Below are 21209 nucleotides of genomic sequence, written 5' to 3' on the forward strand. Positions count from 1 at the left end.
TTACCGTATTTTCCTAACATTTCATCTCCTTAATGGTAGTTTCCCAACAACAAAACAAACCATGTCATTAAGGAGAGTATCTTTTAAAAAAAATATATACTTAATTGCTTTCCTTTTCTTTTTAAATTATTTGGTACATGCATAAAAGCTTTGCAAAAGCCTATGTAATATTTCCTTTGGCCTCTAGTCACCACCACAAATCTATCTATTTAGTTTTTTCACTGAAACATGGAACGTTTTCTTTGTACTGTTACGTTTACAGTATGTAACAGAATTTTAGCGACTGCCAATCGCGTTTGAAAAATGCTCTTTTTATTGTCCTCAGGCATGAAAAGGTGTAACAAAGTTTTTCACACCCAATACTTCAGGCTTGTTTGATACAGATCGAGAGAATAAAACGAGTATCAGATGCTTTCTCCAGCATTTCCTGCAGAAAAATCTAAAACAAAAGTATTTATTTCTCTTCTCCAACAAGTTTTCTCTGTTAAGTCTGCAAAAACTTAGAAAAACAGCACGTAAGATAGTGACACAAGTTTGCAGCTTATCACTTCAAAAACCTCAAATCTATTTTGTGATTCATTTCCACTTTTTAAAATGAAGCTTGTTTCACTTGAGAAATTCATGTCCGAGAATACACCGTTCTAGGAACAATCAACCCATACAACTAATCATTTTGGCATTTGGTGCCCTCTAGTGCAAGTGAGGTGCTACCTTTCTTAATCTTTGGACCCAGAGTTACTTTTTTTGAGCTATTTTATTGCTATAGCTTTTCCCTTAAGTAATCAGCATACAGATCAACTTTCTCATGAAGTAAAATTCTTCAAAATCTAATTATTTTATTGCTTTGAAAGTCAGCTAGTTGTTCAAGCCACATTTCAAATATTTGCCAACAAAAAAGAAAGTTCTGAAATTATGTCAATTATATTAGGCATCAAATGTAGTCCCAAACACACCCGTAACTAAGTATACACCTTTAGTAAGAGAGTACAAAGCAGAGCAGGGCCATCAAGTAGAATGCAAAAGTGTGAATAATTACAAAATCAAACCACACCAGGCAAACTAAAACTTCTTAAATAGATATGCTTTCTTAGGAACTTTCAACATCCTGTTCAGCATCCAGGATGACGATGGGGAAAAATGTAAGATTCCTTTGAATATCAACTCATGTAGATCTCTTTAAAGCTTTGTCTATAATGAACTCTGAAGAACTGACTGTTCAGAAAGTAAAAACTTCATTTGCTTCCAGCAATGATTCAGGCTGTAGCTTGGCTTCATGATTTTGAAGTGTCAGGCCTTGAAAGAAGTCTTCATTTGAGCCTATTTCATTTTGAGGGCATTTTTTATGACAAGATTTGCTTTGTGGTCCCATGAATGATAAAGTTCATTGAACTGTATTTGTAATGTGATCAGATGCCATGCATCATGCTTAGTAAGAGCAAGCATCTGCAAGTTAACCTATGCTTTACCACTCTGAGCAAAGCCATACTACAGTGCTGAAGATCAGGAAAAATGAGAGCTCACATAGACCATATCAAAAGGTTTAAGAGTTAGTACTCATACAGCTGTGCAAGAAAATGCTTTAAATGTAAATTTTACAATTCTTCAGAGTCACGCACATGAACACTGAAAATCAACTGCCTATCAATTCCATTGTCAAGACACACATTAAAAACAACCTTAAATGAAAGATAGCTACAAATTTCTTCCCATAAATCACTTCTAAGATTAAACAAGAGGGTGTTGAAGAATGTTTCAAAATTGTTCTGAAATACATCCCACCATCCCAAAATAATGTTTCCCTTAAAACAAACACATAAAATTTATCCCAAATAATGTTTGAAATTGGACTAGGGTCTGACAGTGAGAATACTGGAAAACTGCACAAATCTATGGATGAGAAGCTTCCTTCATTCATAGACTCCACAGAAACTCTGGTGGAAGTGCCAGTCCTCTTCCACCTGATTGCAACATTCACCATCTACATGAGGAGGGCAATGACAGGAAATGGGGTTAGCATGCCTTCAGCTAGTTCACCCTTGGAGTGCTGCAGGAATTCATAATGAACGACAGACTACGAGTCCTTACTATACTCAAGGAAGAACCACTGTATTGGGGGGAACTTAGTTCAGAGTAAGCAAGTGTTAGGTTTTTGCTTCCTGAGACTAGCACAACGCTCCCTGAAACTTCCCAGAAGTCTTTTTCTTTTCTACCGTGCCCAGCTACTTCCCCTTACCTCATTTCCATCCCAAACATGTACTTGTATGTGAGAGTGATTTGTGGTTTATAGGCAATTTATTTTAATCTCTAGATATTAAATTATGGTATTAACTGATTTTTTTTGTTCTGCCTCTACCCATTTTTGAAGCATGATCTCTATAGATTAAAAAACAAAACAAAACTCCAAAGGGTTTATCTTAAAATGCCAGGCCATCTTGATTATATTTGCATTGTTGTGATACATAAATGAATACTACTTAAAAATCACAATAAGAATACTCTGAAAAATACCAGAATACAGAAGAAAATATGAAGACATAAGAGAGAGAATACATCATATGCTGCATGAGAGAAATAGATTTTATAGTCATGGGCAACCTTCTTGTTTAGACTGAACTTTGGGTAAGCTGATCAAAAATCAGGATGATTTTAGATACATGGCAAGAGTAAGAAAACACCCATATAATGGGAAACAAATATAATTACTACATTTAAATTGTTCCCCAGTTGTACTACATTTTTATAATAATTTGCAATCATACTACATGCTACCAAAACACTTGTGAATGAAGTTTATTTAGCTGAATGGTGAGGAATGTGATACAATACAGGTAAGACACTTTCAAGATGAATAAAGCTCTAATTGCACAGGAGGCTCAAAGTTCACCTCAACTCAACACAATCAAAATCATCACATATTCTGCCTTCTGAAAAATAGGTATGCCATGCAAAATTAAAAACATTCTAACCAACTCTATGGTACCATTTAAAATGCTACCAAATACCACAATAATTTACATCACATTAAATAATCATTCACAAAGAATGACATATTTTCAGTAATGAAACAAAGTTCTCAATGCTTAAATCATAGTTAGCATATTTTGCATGAATACTTGTTCCAGTATTTGGCTAAGCTAGTGAATAGAAAACATGCTGTGCAAAGACCTCTTTTATTCAACGGTACTGTCATTTATTCAGCAGCAATCACAATAAGGTGATGTTTATTATATTTTCCACATGATTTTATAACCATCCATGCACTGACTTCACGTGCAATGCAATTATTTAAGACTCAAGTCTTAAAATACCATATGAACCAGACAATTTAAGCACTCTTGGCAATTTCTTTAAAATCATAATGTAAGAATGATCCATAATTAAAATACATCATGAGTCATGGTCTTAAATGTTGAAGAACTGCAATTAATTGCAAAATTTAAAATTGGATGAATGAAAAATGTTGAATTATATATTTTATTTATATATTTACATATGAATCTGTAAGGTGAAAAAAATCTTGATTGAACTGAATGAATAAGGAAATTAAATTTTAGAAGAGGGTGTGAAAATGTTTTCAGTGTATTGAAGGGTGTGAGTACCCCTTTTTTACCTTTGTCCCGCATGCAAAAGGCCAATTTTGATTTTATAGCATTTTTAGGTCTAAAGAGAAATCAGGGAGATATGCATGTTCACTCTTAAATATCTTGTTTTAATGTGAATCAAAAAGTTTCCCTGCAGTAGACATGACCAGCTTAATTATCCCCCTCCAAAAGATATTTTAATCAATGATCAGTGTGTTCAGCAAGTGGAAAGTCTGCTAGATTCCTCAGGAATGTGTACAATTTAGGAACAATCTACTGGAATACATTTTCCTCCACTAAACTCAGCTAACATAACCAAAGCCAACAAGAGGCCCTTTTAACAGCTGCTTGTGATGAAATGCAGATGGATGTGCAATGTTTAAATGAAGTTTTGCATGTGTTGCAGTTCTGAAACACTTATTTTACAAATACAATGTAAATAAATATCAGGCTAGTAGAAAAGCTCTTATTTACAGTTTTACAAATGCAGTTGTCCTGTGTGTAAATGTAGTGTTTTAAAGAACACAGTTTTAATAAAATGAGTTCCTGTATAGCAACAATTCGCTAGGTTTCAATGAAATGGCATATAGAAAACATAGTTCAAGTTAATATCTGTTTTATAATTTAGTACAGACAAACCAGTGTCACCTGGAATGAGATCTGTTAAAGTGCTGAAAAGGTTTCTGAATTTTTAGAAAACGTACTATACAGTTATTAAAGCTTCATCAGTCAAAAATGTTAGATTTTATTCACATTTTCTACCACCAAGTTGGGAAGAGGGGAGGGAAAGATATATGTATATATATTAGCAATTCAGAGTACTGCTAACTTTGATCTTTGTAAAATAGCTGGAGCTTCAAGCTTCTGTGGCAATTTCAGGCTTTACAATCTGGTAGGTAATCAAATATTCTGGATAGGCCTGAAAGATAAGAGTGAGATTATTATTTCCTCACATTTTAAAAAGATATTATTGGATTTATGCATGTGGGGAAAAATAGTTATTGTAGAGAAAACAGCTAAAATACAGTCAGGTCCAGAAATATTGGGACATCGACACAATTCTAACATCTTTGGCTCTATACACCACCACAATGGATTTGGAATGAAACAAACACAATGTGCGTTAACTGCAGACTGTCAGCTTTAATTTGAGGGTATGTACATCCAACTCAGGTGAACGGTGTAGGAATTACAACAGTTTGCATATGTGCCCCCCACTTGTTAAGGGACCAAAAGTAATGGGACAATTGGCTTCTCAGCTGTTCCATGGCCAGGTGTGTGATATTCCCTCAGTACCCCAATTACAATGTGCAGATGAAAGGCCCAGAGTTCATTTCAAGTGTGCTATTTGCATTTGGAATCTGTTGCTGTCAACTCTCAAGATGAGATCCAAAGAGCTGTCACTATCAGTGAAGCAAGCCATCATTAGGCTGAAGAAACAAAACAAACCCATCAGAGAGATAGCAAGAACATTAGGCGTGGCCAAAACAACTGTTTGGAACATTCTCAAAAAGAAGGAACACACCGGTGAGCTCAGCAACACCAAAAGACCCGGGAGACAACGGAAAACAACTGTGGTGGATGACCGAAGAATCCTTTCCCTGGTGAAGAAAACACCCTTCACAACAGTTGGCCAGATCAAGAACACTCTCCAGGAGGTAGGTGTATGTGTGTCAAAGTCAACAATCAAAAGAAGACTTCACCAGAGTGAATACAGAGGGTTCACCACAAGATGTAAACCATTGGTGAGCCTCAAAAACAGGAAGGGCAGATTAGAGTTTGCCAAATGACATCTAAAAAAGCCTTCACAGTTCTGGAACAACATCCTATGGACAGATGAGACCAAGATCAACTTGTACCAGAGTGATGGGAAGAGAAGAGTATGGAGAAGGAAAGGAACTGCTCATGATCCTAAGCATACCACCTCATCAGTGAAGCATGGTGGTGGTAGTGTCATGGCGTGGGCATGTATGGCTGCCAATGGAACTGGTTCTCTTGTATTTATTGATGATGTGACTGCTGACAAAAGCAGCAGGATGAATTCTGCAGTGTTTCGGGCAATATTATCTGCTCACATTCAGCCAAATGCTGCAGAACTCATTGGACGGCGCTTCACAGTACAGATGGACAATGACCCAAAGCATACTGTAAAAGCAACCAAAGAGTTTTTGAAGGGACAGAAGTGGAATGTTATGCAATGGCCAAGTCAATCACCTGACCTGAATCCCATTGAGCATGTATTTCACTTGCTGAAGACAAAACTGAAGGGAAAATGCCCCAAGAACAAGCAAGAACTGAAGGCAGTTGCAGTAGAGGCCTGGCAGAGCATCACCAGGGATGAAACCCAGCGTCTGGTGATGTCTATGCATTCCAGACTTCAGGCTGTGATTGACTGCAACGGATTTGCAACCAAGTATTAAAAAGGGAAAGTTTGATGTATGATTATTATACTGTCCCATTACTTTTGGTCCCTTAACAAGTGGGAGGCACATATACAAACTGTTGTAATTCCTACACCATTCACCTGAGTTGGATGTACATACCCTCAAATTAAAGCTGACAGTCTGCAGTTAACGCACATTGTGTTTGTTTCGTTCCAAATCCATTGTGGTGGTGTATAGAGCCAAAGATGTTAGAATTGTGTCAATGTCCCAATATTTCTGGACCTGACTGTATATATACTGTACCAGTTTTGAATGAAGAAACAGAATCAAGTTGCAGTAACTATACTGATTTAATATTAGAATAAGCTCCACGGAAAGCAAGAGACGGCTAAGTGCCAAAAATCCCCATTTTTTTTTGGTCCAGTGAGGGAATTTGGAGTTTTGAAAGGATATCATGGGCATATTCACAAAATGGCTGCCATGGAAGGGAGCTGCCCATGGTCAAAATGACTATCATAGGGAACATCTGCCGGTAATTAAACTAATTCCCAAAATCCTTTCCACCCCCCCCCAGCTTATTTAATTTTATTTATTACAAAGATTTCTATGTTACTCTATTCCAGATTGGCTCCCAGTGGTTTACAACAAAAGACAATGCATTAAATATATCAGCTTATCTTTTGTGGAAACATTTTCAAATGAACTGAACTGCCACTGGCCACCCTTTTTATTTTCTAAAAACACCTGTGGGAGTCAGAGATTTTCTTCTAAAAAAACCTGCACTTTGTTTTGCAACATGACCACACTCCATTTCATTTAAAAAAAAAATGAAATTCAAAGCAGTATTTGCAGGTACGTTACTGCCAGCAGAGCCATCCAAATATTATGCTGTACGTTTTTATTTTTCTCACTGGACAAAGAGCGAAGCAAAATCTTAAAAAATGAGTTATGAATAGCTCTTCATAAATTTAAGAAAAAATGTGCAAAATTTGTTGATCCAGGAATACAACAGCCAGGATCCAGACTGAGAAGACAGCTGACACGTTCCAAAGGGAGAGTTCTTCATAATATTCTGTTTCCAGATCAATGAATATTGTACATTTCCAATATTTACAAAGTAAAACTCCAAATACACTACCTGTTCTCCTCTGTAGATGACATATTCTGCTAAAGCTAGCCCGTTTACACTAGGTCGTCCAGTAACTGAGTGGTGTCCTGGTGGAGAATGAGCCATTTTCATGGCACTGAACTGTAGGAAAGATTTGCCCAACGTCACTCGGCAAAAAAGCAACTGCCTATATTAAAGAAAAGAAGCATTTTATTAATAAATACGTAAAAGAAAACCAATCTAGTGAAAAAAGTAAACACCCTTCAAGATCCTGAGTACAATCTAAAATTATTTTAATCAATTAAAATGCGGCCATTCTCTTTCCATTCAACTAATTACATAGCAGAAAACATGATAAACATTGCAATCCTACAGTGTGATGGATGACGCCTAAAGAATTGTAGGCGTTTCAGGTCTCCTTTTCAGAGTTATTCTGGGCTCCCATGGACACAAGTGGGAGAAGCTGTTGGGTCTCCAGAGAGGCCCCTAAATCATTTACTGATCATTCAATTAAGAGCCACCCGTACACTTTTTATTTGTTCAGACCCACTGCAATCTGCGTGCCAAATGGGAGATTCTCTAAAGAGGAGCATATCTCTCTCAAATTAAATGATAATAATCTTAATACATTGTACAAACTGCTGTGACTTACCTATGGCAGATGTAACAAGACCTATCTTTGTGAATGGGGCAACCTGTGCCACCACCTATACCGTAGACATACTGGTTGCTTTTGGAAGAATTTTCAGCAAAATAAATTCCTGCTCCAAACATTCCTCCTATGTAAGCATGCCTCTCATCAAAGCCTTTATGAATAATTGCATTCACAAAAGGAGAGCCTGAAAATATATTAAAACAGAAAGTGATTTTTATATTCTTTGAACAGGAAGTATTTTACCATAGTTAAACATAAAGTTCTGCCACTTGTGCAGAAAAACACCACAGTAAAAAAATTTATCAGAACTTCTAGCCCAGAAAAGAATTGCGACTTAATTAAAATATTTGGGGGGGGGATCTGATAAGGAAATCCGGTACAGAATAAGCCATCTAATTGTTGCCTATAACTAATTTTGACATGAAGCCTAATCTACATATTCCTTAATGACTGTGCTACAGAACCTGACTCTAAATTGAGTGTACACAAAAACTAAAGATTCATTTTTATGTAGAGCAGTTGGAGACACTGGAAACATGCTCAAACTGCTTTGAGATAAAATATATACTGTGATATCTTTATAGTTAGTTATTTTGAATCAATGTATGTATTGTGAGTACATATTTACAGGCTACATACTCTGGAAATTCACTAATAGGATTTGAACTGAATTGCACAGGAGTTCTTTTACTATACCAATCAGACAATTATCAGTTAAAAGCCAATACAGATTTTGTATATACAGTGATTAAAATTCCTAATTATGAATATAATCTACTGAAATCATCTGAAGAAATGCAATATAATTTTTAGACAAAATGAAATACCATGGAACAACATTCTTTCATTAGCATGATTATGATTCTCTTCAGAAACCTCTTTCCTCCTGTGAGTATATCTTTCCCAAAGCTTTTTGTTACATACTTTTTGTATCTAGGGAAAAAAAACCCAAAATTACATAGTCAATCTTCTTCCATGTCTTCTGATAGCAATGGCACTATATAACTGACATAGAATAAAAAACCATATTGGTAAGATAAAATTTCTTTTTCTAGAACTTGATAACATTTCCCTAAAACCTGACTTAAAACTTTAAAAAATGTTAACTATTTAATTTCTTCGCATTTGAACTGATCATATTTACATTTTTCAGGTATAATAATGACAGAATGAAGATATACATGAATTTAAAATCATACATTCAAATGAAGTTATAACAGGTTAAATCATAATATATAATGGTAATACATACAGCAGAATAAGTTCAACTAAAACGTCAATCACTATTATCAATTAGCTGAAGACTGAAGATTTCAAATCCCAAACTTCTTTAAAAATGAATGCATTATTTAGAAGCCACTACCTAACTCCTTTCAACTTTTAAAACTAACTACTCCCTTAAGGGAGGGGAAGTCTCTGGCCTGTGGGAGGTGTCTGTGTCAGACCCAAGTCAGAGTTACCTACACATTACCTTTAAGATGTTATATCTGTTGAAAATTCCACCAGCATGCCCACCATCTCTGTGTTCTCGTACAGTGCTCTGCATCTGAAGATTAGAATGGATACAAATAAATATATAAATAAAATCTAAATCAAAACACCCGAATCTAAGTCTACTGAATAAAACTTTCCTTTCTTCTCTGGAAATAATTTCCTCACAATTGATCAGCATTCCCTAGTGGAGTTATGTAAACTGGCACTGGCTTTGTACAATCTCAAATGCATATTCATACAACCTCTTTTAAAGCATGTAGGTAGTGGATGCAATTTATATTACAGATAGTCCTTGACTTACGACCAAAATTGGGACTGGAATTTTGGTTGCTAAGCAACGCAATTGTAAAGTGAGATGTCACTTGACTGCATTGCTTAGCAACTGCAATCCCAGCAATCCCCACTGCCGTTGTTAAGCAAAATTTACCATTTGTTAGCTGAGGACCCACCCTAATCTAAGCCATTCTGGGCTTGGTTCCTCCCAGCCCTGAGCCTCAGTAAGGTAAGGGACTGCTTTCAACTCCCCCCACCTGCCTATCTCCCCCATCTCTGCCCTTTTAGCCACTGTGCACCCTGCTTTCTGGGGTGGCAAACAGAGTGCTGGGGCTGCTTGCCATGCCCTAGGAAGCCGCAGCCACCCTAGCCCCAGTTGCCCTTGGCACCCTGCACTCTGGGAGCCCTGTTGCCCTGCGCTCTGCTGCCCCAGCTGCTTGCTCCTGTTGCTGATGAGGTGTGCCTGGCCTGGCTACTGGGCCCCAGCCCTGCCCAGGAGCTCTTTGCAAAGTAACACCCCTTTGCAAAGAGCTCCTGGGCGGGGCTGGCTTTGTGCTGTGAAAAAGGGTTGTTTTCAGCTTTTTTCCCCTTTTTCACAGCACAAAGCCAGCCCCATATGGCCCAGGAGTGCAGCACAAGGGGGCGTTTTGGCGTGCTTCCACTCAGGGAGTGGCTGCTTTGTGCTTTTTTTTCCATTTTTTGCAGTGCAAAGACAGCCCCCTATGGCCCAGGAGCATGGTGCAAAGGGGTGTTTGGCATGCTCTGGCCCCTTTAAGCTGTTTTTTGTTTTCCTTTTTCACTGCATAAAACCAGACCCATATGGTCCAGCAACCAGGCCAGGCATGACTCATCAGCAGTGGGAGCAAGAAGACAGTGGGAAAGGTTGGCTGGGTGGCGGAGTGCACGGTGGTATGGGGCCAAAAGGGCATAGATGGGGGGGAGATAGGTGGGTGGGGGGATTTGCAGCACCCCTGCAATTGTAAGTGTGGGCGGGCTGCCAAGCACCTAAATTTTGATCATGTGACCACGGGTGCTGCAATGGCCATAACTTTGGGCATGGGTTGTAAGTCCCTTCATTTAGTGCCATCGTAACTTCAAACGGTTGCTGAAGGAATGGCCATAAGTCAATGACTACCTGTAGTGCTCATTTCAGTTAATTATTTGGAGTGAGTCACTGCTTACTATAATCCATCTCAAAAGACAATAACTTACCAATATCTATTGATACAATTGTGGTTATAATGCACTGTAAGCTGCCCTTGGGTTTGAAGAGTGGCAAACAACAACAATATGAAATGACTGTTCCCAAAGAAGTCAAGATTGATTGCTGAATAAGCCATACCAGGAAAGTTACAGTTACATTTATTATATTTCACAGCAATAGACTTAACCAAAACTAGAGATAATGTTTAAGTATTTCAGAATACACATTAAAAAATATACCTCATCCTCCACCGACTGAAACTCTTTATCATCAGGAGAGAGATCTATAAGGATTGTCCCACTACCCGAAGTATTCAGTGTTAGATATGGGTTAAGACCTAAGAGAAAAGGCAACATTACCATTGTACCTTATGTACTTTTTATATTTACTGTACTGACTCACTTTTTTTGGATACTAAAATAAATGAAAACTACAATGTTACAATTTTGAACCACAGAAATGCATAAAATGTAGCTTAATTAAATATTTTATTTATAACATACCTTGCTGTCCAGAGATTAGCCTCTCAACTCCTTTAATTATTTTGTGTCTATGACCGTAAGCATTAATTCCAATTTCCTTTAATTCTCTGTGCCCCATTTCAACAAGTACATCCAATGTTATCTGCAAAGAAAAGCTTTATTTCTTTGTTTTCTTCATAAGAATTCATTAGGCTGCCACAAAATTGTGATCAGGTTTTTGAATTCTTCAAAACCTTTCAACTGGTAAAATGATAATATTTTTACAGAAGCCATACTGCTATTTAATGCTTAGAAACAAGAGTGAAATGGTTGTGCTATGCCAATAAAGGATTGTCAGATCACAATCTCTTAAGATCTTTCTTAATTAACCATTGACATATATGATGCATTTGAAAATAAATTGCAGACTTTTTTCTTTAAAATGTATTTGAGAAAATCATCACAACCTACTGCTTGAATAAGATAGTTTTCTTATTGTTAATTTCTCATTATGACTAATTTTTTAAACAGAAGGTACAAAACTAGTAAATTTAATTAAAATCAAATAGTATGAGCATACTAGGAAATGAATTGTTACTAGACACTTCAAATTTTGCACACTAAGGGTTTGTTAAGATGCAACAAACCATGGTTTGTAGCTATACAAGTGAAAGATGTATATGCTTCCTCTTCATACATAACACAGCTATACCCAAATTAACAAACCATATAATCTTAAGGATAATCTCAACCTATTTTATTGTAAATTGCAAACTCTGATTTGCCGTACCGGAAAAAAGAGGGACAGAATTATTTTAGATTTTTCAAACTCAATGAGTAATGAAAGGAGGCAAAAACGATGTCCTTGGAGAATGCTGAATATGTGGAAGCTTCTTGCATAATCCTTTTTAGCTGGATCAATACATTAAATTTATTCTATCAGTAAAACATTGTAATAGAAAGTGAAATAACTTTTTGTTAACAAATGCTTTCACGTTTAGCACAAAAGTTGGAACTCTGAATTACTGGTATCATTACTAATTAATAAGTAAATCAGTGTTACTATAATTATATTTCCTGAAGACTAGCAAATATAATTTGCAGACAAAGTCAATTCTCTAAAATATTCCTTACATTAGTGTAAGAAATATTTTAGAGAACTGTAGGGAATGAAAGAGTGAATCATACTGGTATGTGTTTATCAGTATCTCAGCTTGGCTGTTTAAAACTCAAGATATAATCAACTTCTACAAATCTAGGTTACGAGCATTCTCCCAAACTAAAATTTAAATCGATTATTTTGTAATAATTTCACTAAAATTACACTGTTTATCTAGATTCCAAATCAAGATAATAACTTACCTGCTCTCTTTCAAGTATATCAATCAAATGTTCAAGTCCAAGATTTCTCACAAATTGGTTGATACTAAAATCTACACTGGGAACTAAATATGAAAGTTATTATTAGATACATATAACCTGAAGTTATTCAGTCTTACTACAGGCATATGTCCACATGAGTGTCTATGAGAATCCAATGCAATATTTTAATAAAGAACCATATTCAAATACATTTTTAAAATACAAATTGACCTTACATTCCAGATAAGGTCAGTTTGTATTCTTAAAATTCTATTTAACCAAATTAAACATTTTAGCTAAGGGAATCTTCTTAAATGTTAGTTTATCTTCATTATTCATACACTGAATAAGGTTAAAAAACATTTTTTTGGTAGAATGTAGGATTCTATGGGAAATCCTTCAGTAAACCTAACATATTTAAGCCCACTGTCATGATGCCAATTTTTTCTAGAAAAAAAATACACAAGAGTCCTGAAATCTTAAGATATTAGAAATTGAATAGATCACTCTTATGGTTGCCCATTTATGTATGCTTCAAGTCAAACACAGATATATTTAACTCACAGATGACTACCTAAATGATTACTTATACATGCTTTAATTTGTATTCCTGCACTGAACAAGTGGTTGGACTCAATGGCTTAAATGGCCCCTTCCAATTCTATGATTCTGTATTAAAGCTGTATCAAATGAATACTGAATCTGGGATGGAGAAACACAGTTTTAACGAGATTAGACGCTACAGTCTTAATGCATGAGTAAACTGTCTTTCACTTAGCCACTTAAGCGGACCCAGGAGAAAATGCCAGACTCACCTTCCTTCTTTTCCAAACCAGAGGCCCCTTCAGCACCATTTGTACTAACAACTGAGAGTTCAGAAAAGCTACCAGACAAGCTGTCCAGACTACTGGCAGCTGACAAATTAGATGGGCTGGATGGAATGGAAGAAAGCGAATCAGCTGAAGTTCCTGTATTCTGAGACACGTTTATAACCTGAGGCTTATAACAAGATGGCAAGGCAGAAAGTGGCATGGCAGCTGCCAATAGTGCACTAACATCGTCTGCCTGGAAATTAAAAGAAACATTAATATATTGTTAAAACAGTCACAAATGCATGCAAGTAAGTTGCAAGGTTAGGTAAACAATGCTTTATTCGAATTACTCGAATTTTCTTTTTGTTACTTACAATGTCATTCAGATATTCTGGCCCGGAGGTCCCTTGAGTACGATAACTCCAATGCCAGGACTGAGGCATACTTAAACTTTAGTTCTGATTGTTAAAGGGTCATATTAAAATCCATAGCTTGCTACAAACCTGAACAGAATCGCTCTCCTGCTTTCTAATGTACCTCTCACAGGCTTACAAGACTAAAATGCCTACAATCCTAGACTCACTTACCTGGGAGGTAGCCTTGTTGAATTCAGAGGAACATATTTCTGAGTACACAAGTGCAGGATTGCAATTTAAACATTACTAAGTGTTCAAAGGATGCAATTAAATGCACAACAGTGCCACTTTAAGCATAACAGTGAATGGGTGATTCTGGACCTAGTTGAATGTATTTACATTATTCATGGTATATACAGCTTACAGATGTAGAAATACTGTATCCTGAAACAAAAATTAGTTTCACTTGGCTAAAATACTGCCTACAAAATCACCTGCTGCACTCATCTTTACAGGCCTTAAAATTCTTAATTCCTAAAATTTAATGCAAAACGATTTAAAATACAAAACATACCTATAGTTATGGTGTTCAAAGCATGGTGTTTCGAACTGGAACACCATGGCTGGAATACCTCAAGTTGCTTTTGGTTTTAGAGGATTCACTTCTGGAAACTGCTAAATGCCCCAGGAACAGGATGGTCCAAAGGGGACCAAATATTCTGGAGTTCTCTTGAAAATACAGTTCATGAATCAATGAATTTTGCACATCCTTAATGATTCCCAAATCATATGTAGCCCAGTAAGCATGAACTCTGGCAAAGAGCACATATAGATTGTCCAACAAACCAAACATGGCTGGTATTTTGCACATAGCTTCTGGGGTCAAATATTAGTTTTAAATTTAAAAACTCATTTGGTCCCTTGCTGTACTTGCAAAAGCTACACTTATACTCCTTATGCCCATCTTCACAAGATTTGTGGAGCTGCTGTCCTTGTTTGAGCTTGTAGCCCACAACATTAGCTATACTTTTTTAAACCCTCAAATCTGATGCCCTGGTAAGCAGCCAGTAACTAAAGCTTAATACAAACTTCTCAAAAAATTCCCATCACTTACGGTGACTAGGTCTAATGGCGTTTGTCCTTCCTGGTTTTTCAGAGTAGGATCAGCTCCATGTGCCAATAATAAGGCACAAAGCTGTGTCCTTCCTTTCTGGGCTGCTTCATGCAAAGGTGTGAAAGCCCATTTGTCCGTAGCATTTACACACGCATTATACTTTATAAGTAAAGCTGCTACATCTACATGCTGGAAAATAAAATACATTTATATAGTGCAACCTTCAGGGAAAAAAACCCCCTTTCTATAACTTGGTTCAGGACATTAATGTGCAACATACAAATTTTTAATTAATGCTGTCTTTCACTGCAAATGACTTTGACTGGCAAGTGGATCTTTGAGAAGGTGAAGTTTCAAATACTCCTTCTATGGAAAGAAGCACCCCTTCTCAAATTAAACTGCAGCCCCTCAAGAGTGGCGGAATTGTTCTTTCTACATATTCTTACAACCCTCCCTTTCTTACTAGAATTATTCTCCTAGTCTCATGGAAATTAAAAAAAAAATACAGTATTTTTATCACCACCCTCCCCCCAGGTAAAAAAAAATTGCAAACTGTTGGTGAAAGAGTTGTCCTTAAAGGTAAGTTCAGGCCACCTTAAATTTTCTAAAGCAACCACATCAATTGCCAATGGACCTTTTTAACATACAACACATAATGTGTGTGGCTTGACTGTTGAAGTCATAACCCCAATATGTGAATATGCAAATGAATGCAATCTGGCTGAAAACTGCTGGTAAAAAAGGAAACTGACAGTGGAGAGCAGTCATTGAAGCAAATGCAAAAGCAAGCCCTTGGCATCAGCAAACTCCTGCTGTGTTCTCAGAAGAGGCAAAGAAAAACTGAATTGTAGATCTAATTAAGTAAGACATGCTTTAGACCTTTCTTTCAAGAACTAAATTAGTCCTTGAAATTGAAACAGACCAAATTAATAATTACAAATTTAGATCTGACTGATTACAGCATAGCAGAGTGCACAGCTAAATTATCTTTCAGCAGTGTTCTGAAATCTCAACATTTAGGAACTGAGGATAGTACTAGATGTCCTAACTAAGTCAAAACTTCAACAGTGTCTCGATGCACGAGGCTTACAACCTTGAAAACCATCTTTTTCCATCAGAAGAAATGTGACCACATCAAAACACATACTTGTAAAGAACGTGTGTGTGACATACTACTAGCAAAGCTTTTCTGCTTCAACTGATTATCTTCAAGTCCTCTACAGTCTGGATCACTTTAATCTCAGAATGTCGGGTGGGGATGGGGGGAGAAGAAAACTGAGAGAGGCAGCTTCTAACCCAAAGCCACACAATAACCTCAGACCTAATATTTTAAACTTCCAGCTCACACTGCCTACTCTTTACAATCTAACTCTCTTTGTATGTAATCTTTTGCCCATATGTATATCAGAAGAGTTAAAACACACTACACTTAACACAATGTTTGTTTTACATTACTATGAGCAGTGTATGGAAATGACTGAGTACGATTTCACTGGGACATATAACATTATTCCTTCCCATAGAAAGGTCCAATTGTGCTATTTCTTTAATGAGGCCAAGGCTGTGTAGGTGATTATCTTGTCCATTTTTACATTCACCATAAATGTATAAGGAAGTGAAGCTAACCAATACTGATTTGCCCAAGGTCATTCAATGACCGTCATCTCTGAATGGGACTCTGTCCACGTCAGTCCCAGTTCACCACTTGGACCACAAAATGACACCAGTAATGTCCACAGATATGTTCTACTCTGTATATTGAAACAAACCATAGAGGTTTATACTGCACATAAAATGCACTGCTACAAACTTGAACGGCTGCAGCTTCATGTAAAGGAGTGAACTCATACTATGCAAAGAGAACTGAATTGCTGCAATTCAACTATGCATCATCTTACTGGAAGCAAACCACCAGACCAAATTTGTGCTCATAGGCGAGCCTTCATCCACATATTCCCTTTAACAAACTCATATAGTTTGATTCCCAGAGCCACAAAATGGACTAATAAAACAGTTATTCTATGATATTTCATCCCAAATCATTAGCTTAAGTAGAGACCCCACCATGGTAATAACTATTCTAAACTGAGGGAGGAAAAGACAAAAGAAAATAAAGACTTGAAGGGATTAATCTATTTGGCATCTTTCAGAAACTTACTGATGGGACACACTGTTGCATTGTTTTGTTTTTCTAACCATCAGGATGGCGGTGATTTCTATCCATATATGCAAATGCAAAAACTCAGGAAAAAGCCTTGAAGCAGCTGTGCCAAAAAGGTTTAAACGGCCTACACTGATTCCTATCAAACTAATGTAGAATTTTAAAATGTTTACAGTAAAAGATCAAGCTACTTACCCCATAGGATGCTGCATTATGTAGAGGAATTAAACCTCCTTTGTCTTGTGCATTTACATCAGCCCCATGCTGTAATAAGTATTCAGCAACTTCCAAATTGTTGTAACCAGCTAGTAGGCAGTAAGAACAAATATTTTTTTATAAATTGTTCTGAATCTGAATAAACAATTACTATAAAAAGCATCACCTACATCTTTTCCTGTTTTCTGAACATTAAACCAGAGGCACTTTTCTTGTTTCCAACGCAGGCAGCCGAATGCAAGCAGCAGTCTTGTGAAATTATTGGGGGGCAAAGCACAATGGCAGGATACATGCTTTGGGCTCACAAAATTCCAGGTTCAACCCTTTACCTCACGAGTAAAAAGAGCAAGAAAAAACCAAGACCTAAGACCCTGGAGACCTGCAGCTTTTCAGAACAGACAGATGCTGGAATATATTATCCAAACATCTGACCCTGTAAGATAAGTTTCCTATGTCTCCAGGGGCATTTTTCACAACTGTATAAAATCCAAATATATCTGAAATAGGGCTTGGACAATCATTAATAACAATGATTACTGCTATTAACACACTTATTTTGCCTACTCCTTTATAATGATTTAACTACTATATTGGATGTTCTACTCCAGGGCAGCTAATTAATAAATGTTTTTCCATATGAAGATTATGACACAGCCACAATACTATATTTTTAAAGAAAACCCACCTGCTAAATGGAGTGGAGTGGAATGCCGGCCTTGTGTATCACGACAGTTTACATTATCAGGGGAACACAATTTCTTCACCCGAGCCAAACATCCCTTCTTTGCAGCATCAAGCAAAGCTGCATCTCCTCGAAGGAGATCTTGAATATCTGTATCGCCATCTTTAACAAGGTCTAATGGGGTATTCCCATCTCTGTTTTTCTTTGTGGGGTCAGCACCATGCTAATTTGGTAAGAAATTGAAAAAAAGAAACAAACCCCATAATATTAATTTCCATTATACTGTACAACAATCTATGTCCCTCCCTCTAGCATTTGTGCCACAATCTGCACAACTTAAAGATTTTGTCCCTCTATTCACAAATATTTCACATATACTATGAATTAATTCTAACATCATTTGACACACATACACATCCTCTAGATGTTATAGGATAAAACACACACAATGTATATATTTCAAGCGACATACCTGTAATAGTAGCTTACAAATTTCGTATTTTCCTTTTGCTGCAGCTTCATGTAAGGGAGTGAATTTCCATAAATCTGCCACATTCACAACTGCACCATGTTTAACAAGAAGTTCTGCCACTTCATAGTGTCCGTAAGAACAAGCATTGTGCAAAGGAACCAGGCCTCTGAAATTTTTAAGGAAACAGCTTGAGTAAAAGATATAGTTGGCACTTAAATCAACAGGAAATTTCAGTTCAAACTAGTATTTTCAACTCTAAAAGGGACCTTTACTTTTTAATGGCTAATGTACAGGATAGTAGTTGTGAAAAAAAAAAGTCTCAGAAAGTTAAAGGGAAAATTATTAATCTGCAGATTTAAATAATAGCATACTGATGGACTAAGTGTTTTCATAATTCAGAAGTTACTTATTACGACTGTTAGTCACATTAGAGAGATAGCATATGCGTCAACTGATCATGCAGTTATCATAAAATATATAATTACCAAAGTGGGCATTAATCTGAAAAGCCAGCTAAGATTATTGTGAAAAGGACAATATAGCAGATACCATGTATCTTGATAGAGCCCAAATGAGTGGAGTAAGGAAGGTAATTCTTCATTCCTCTTTATGCCTATACCTAACACCTGCATTACAATGGATGTGTGTCATGTTACAAATTTTCCATCAACAATGAGCACTCCAAGGAGTCATAGCTGATTAACCTCTTCCTAACATTTTTGTCATATACATAGATTAAAAAAATGTATGCAGAGAGATGAAGCATTCACTGCACAAAGCTTTAGGCATAAGGTTTGTATTTCAAGTGCGTAGGAATACAGACCTTCAAGGCTTGCCATCCCCTGAAAACAAATAAGTAAACAGCCAGAAGAAAACAAAAAATTACTCCTGTTAAGCATTTGCAAATCAAACACTATAGAGTGGAATATTTACCCTTTGTCTTTTGCATGGACATCAGCCCCATGCTGCAAAAGATATTCAACGACAGATACTCTATTGTATCCTGCTGCAAAATGAAGTGGTGTGGACTGGCGCCCTTCAATATCTCGGCAATTCACACTGTGCGTTGTACATAATTTCTGTGGAATGCAGCAATTGAGGCAAACATTATTGGCAGAAAGTACATACTGAAAATCCCTTCCATCAGGAAATCCAGCAGCAGGGGACTTGGACATGGATATTCTTGGGGGGGAGGAGTTCCCCTTTTGTGGAATAACTGGTCCTCAGAGGCAGGATTGCCTCCTTCTCTGATCCTCTGGGGACTGAAGGAACCAATGAGGCTTATAATGTTTAGGTAAGATGTAAACACTGTAGATATATTCTACTAATCATATGTTCCTTGTTTAAAAAGTATAATGTTGATTCTGTTGCTTGTATTGACTTCTGTAAGTCACACTGAGTTGGTTAGACTGAACCAGCATAGAAATCACAGCAGTAAATAAATCTTCAATCCTCCTGCTTTATTTTTCTCTAATACTATCAACTGAATTTCTTAAAAGTCCAATCTGGAACAATGAATGACTTCAATCTTATATTTTAAAAAGACATCCCTCCCCTCTAAATTTTACTGACATCACATTCCAAGAACATAGAAGAGCACAAAAGCTAATCCCTATAGACCCATCAATATTAACCAAAAAGCAAAAGAAAGCAAAACAGAAGTCAAAAATGCTAGGTAAAATACTGGGGTTCCAGTAAACAATTGATGGAACCTATTTTTGCCATTTACCTTCTTCCCAATTCCCAAGGCTCCCTTCCCTACTATTCAAGAAAGCCTCCCAACTCTTCAGAGCATATTTTCAGAGAGTATAAGGGGACTATGTAGAGGAGAGGAAGTAAGTGGAAAACAGCCTCTCAATTCAACCTTTTATTGTGAGAAGATAGTGGGAAAGAACTGTTCAGTTAGCTTAGGTATTTAGTGATTCACTGTAACAGAGTAAACTGGACCTCAAGTGGACCAGAAAGTGTGTGCACACTTTGAATTTGAACTGCACTGAACAGGAAATGCCCTGTCTTGAGATTGAGACAGGGTACTTCAATCATTTTGGAAGTATTTCAAGCCCAAAATGTTCTATTTTCATCATGAAACACTTCCAAAATGATTAAAAAAATGTTTGGGTTCCAAAAACTGTTTCAAATTTGGAGTGCACATCCACATTAAAAACCTCAATCAATAGGGGAATGAAGATGACAAAATACCACAAAAAATGACTCTTACACTCTTAAGGAGAACATGGAGCATGGTTTTTTTTAGGGTTGCTAAAAAAAATATTTCAAACACCTGTTGGCATCTATTGTCATATCATCTACGTACAAGGTTCAACATATATCGTTATCACGCTGACTCTTCTCATTAGCATGGTTACATACATTTCTAAGATTATACAGTGAAGTCTTGACAGCTTTTTCTGCCATCCAAGACCACAGAGGATATCTGCATAAGCAAAGGCCTAACTGGAAAATTACTGATGTCCTAATACAATGCAATGTCCCTTTTAGAAAGAAATGTGATAAATTTGTAAGCAATATATAAGCAAGGACACTCACACATTCTTTGCGCACGATAAATGTATATTCTGGTCTTAAAAAGATAATTATCCATCTTGTGACTGGATGAACACTATACATACGCACACATCCTATGTCCCAGAGGCAGCTACATTTTTTATTGTTCTTAAAGATGCATGCATTTTTAGCAAATTTGAAATGAAGGACTACTTGTGGATGTGGGAAGAAAAAATATGTTCAGCATCTTTTTATATATGTCAAGCAGATGGTAAATAAAACTGTAGCATGCATACTTCTGAAGCAATAATATTATCAGTGGTAAGAAACTATCCTTGGATCCAACAGCACTGGACAATTTTCATCCTG

The 21209-nt window shown here is 36.7% G+C and overlaps 1 protein-coding gene across 2 annotated transcripts in view; it reads right to left on the reverse strand.

Moving 5' to 3' along the window:
• Positions 1 to 2766: 2766 nt before the first annotated feature.
• TNKS2 (tankyrase 2) overlaps positions 2767 to 21209 on the reverse strand; it is a 41458-nt gene continuing 23015 nt past the window's right edge. The window contains exons 14-27 of one of the 2 annotated variants that reach the window (XM_025172894.2): positions 19269 to 19414; positions 18336 to 18501; positions 17867 to 18086; positions 17161 to 17270; positions 14805 to 14993; positions 13338 to 13587; positions 12523 to 12605; positions 11203 to 11323; positions 10939 to 11036; positions 9200 to 9274; positions 8556 to 8661; positions 7726 to 7912; positions 7104 to 7260; positions 2767 to 4500 (exon numbers count right to left, since the gene is read on the reverse strand). In XM_025172894.2, the coding sequence (XP_025028662.2) occupies positions 4438 to 4500; positions 7104 to 7260; positions 7726 to 7912; positions 8556 to 8661; positions 9200 to 9274; positions 10939 to 11036; positions 11203 to 11323; positions 12523 to 12605; positions 13338 to 13587; positions 14805 to 14993; positions 17161 to 17270; positions 17867 to 18086; positions 18336 to 18501; positions 19269 to 19414 (1971 nt within the window). In that variant the 3' untranslated portion in view covers positions 2767 to 4437. The remainder of the gene's footprint in view (positions 4501 to 7103; positions 7261 to 7725; positions 7913 to 8555; positions 8662 to 9199; positions 9275 to 10938; positions 11037 to 11202; positions 11324 to 12522; positions 12606 to 13337; positions 13588 to 14804; positions 14994 to 17160; positions 17271 to 17866; positions 18087 to 18335; positions 18502 to 19268; positions 19415 to 21209) is intronic. The other variant, XM_088129011.1, reaches the window with a different exon arrangement.

Source organism: Python bivittatus, unplaced genomic scaffold (assembly GCF_059951505.1).
Source record: "Python bivittatus isolate LINGU-HERP-01145 unplaced genomic scaffold, Pbiv_v1 ctg000780_np1212, whole genome shotgun sequence".
In the NCBI taxonomy this organism is placed as follows: domain Eukaryota; kingdom Metazoa; phylum Chordata; class Lepidosauria; order Squamata; family Pythonidae; genus Python; species Python bivittatus.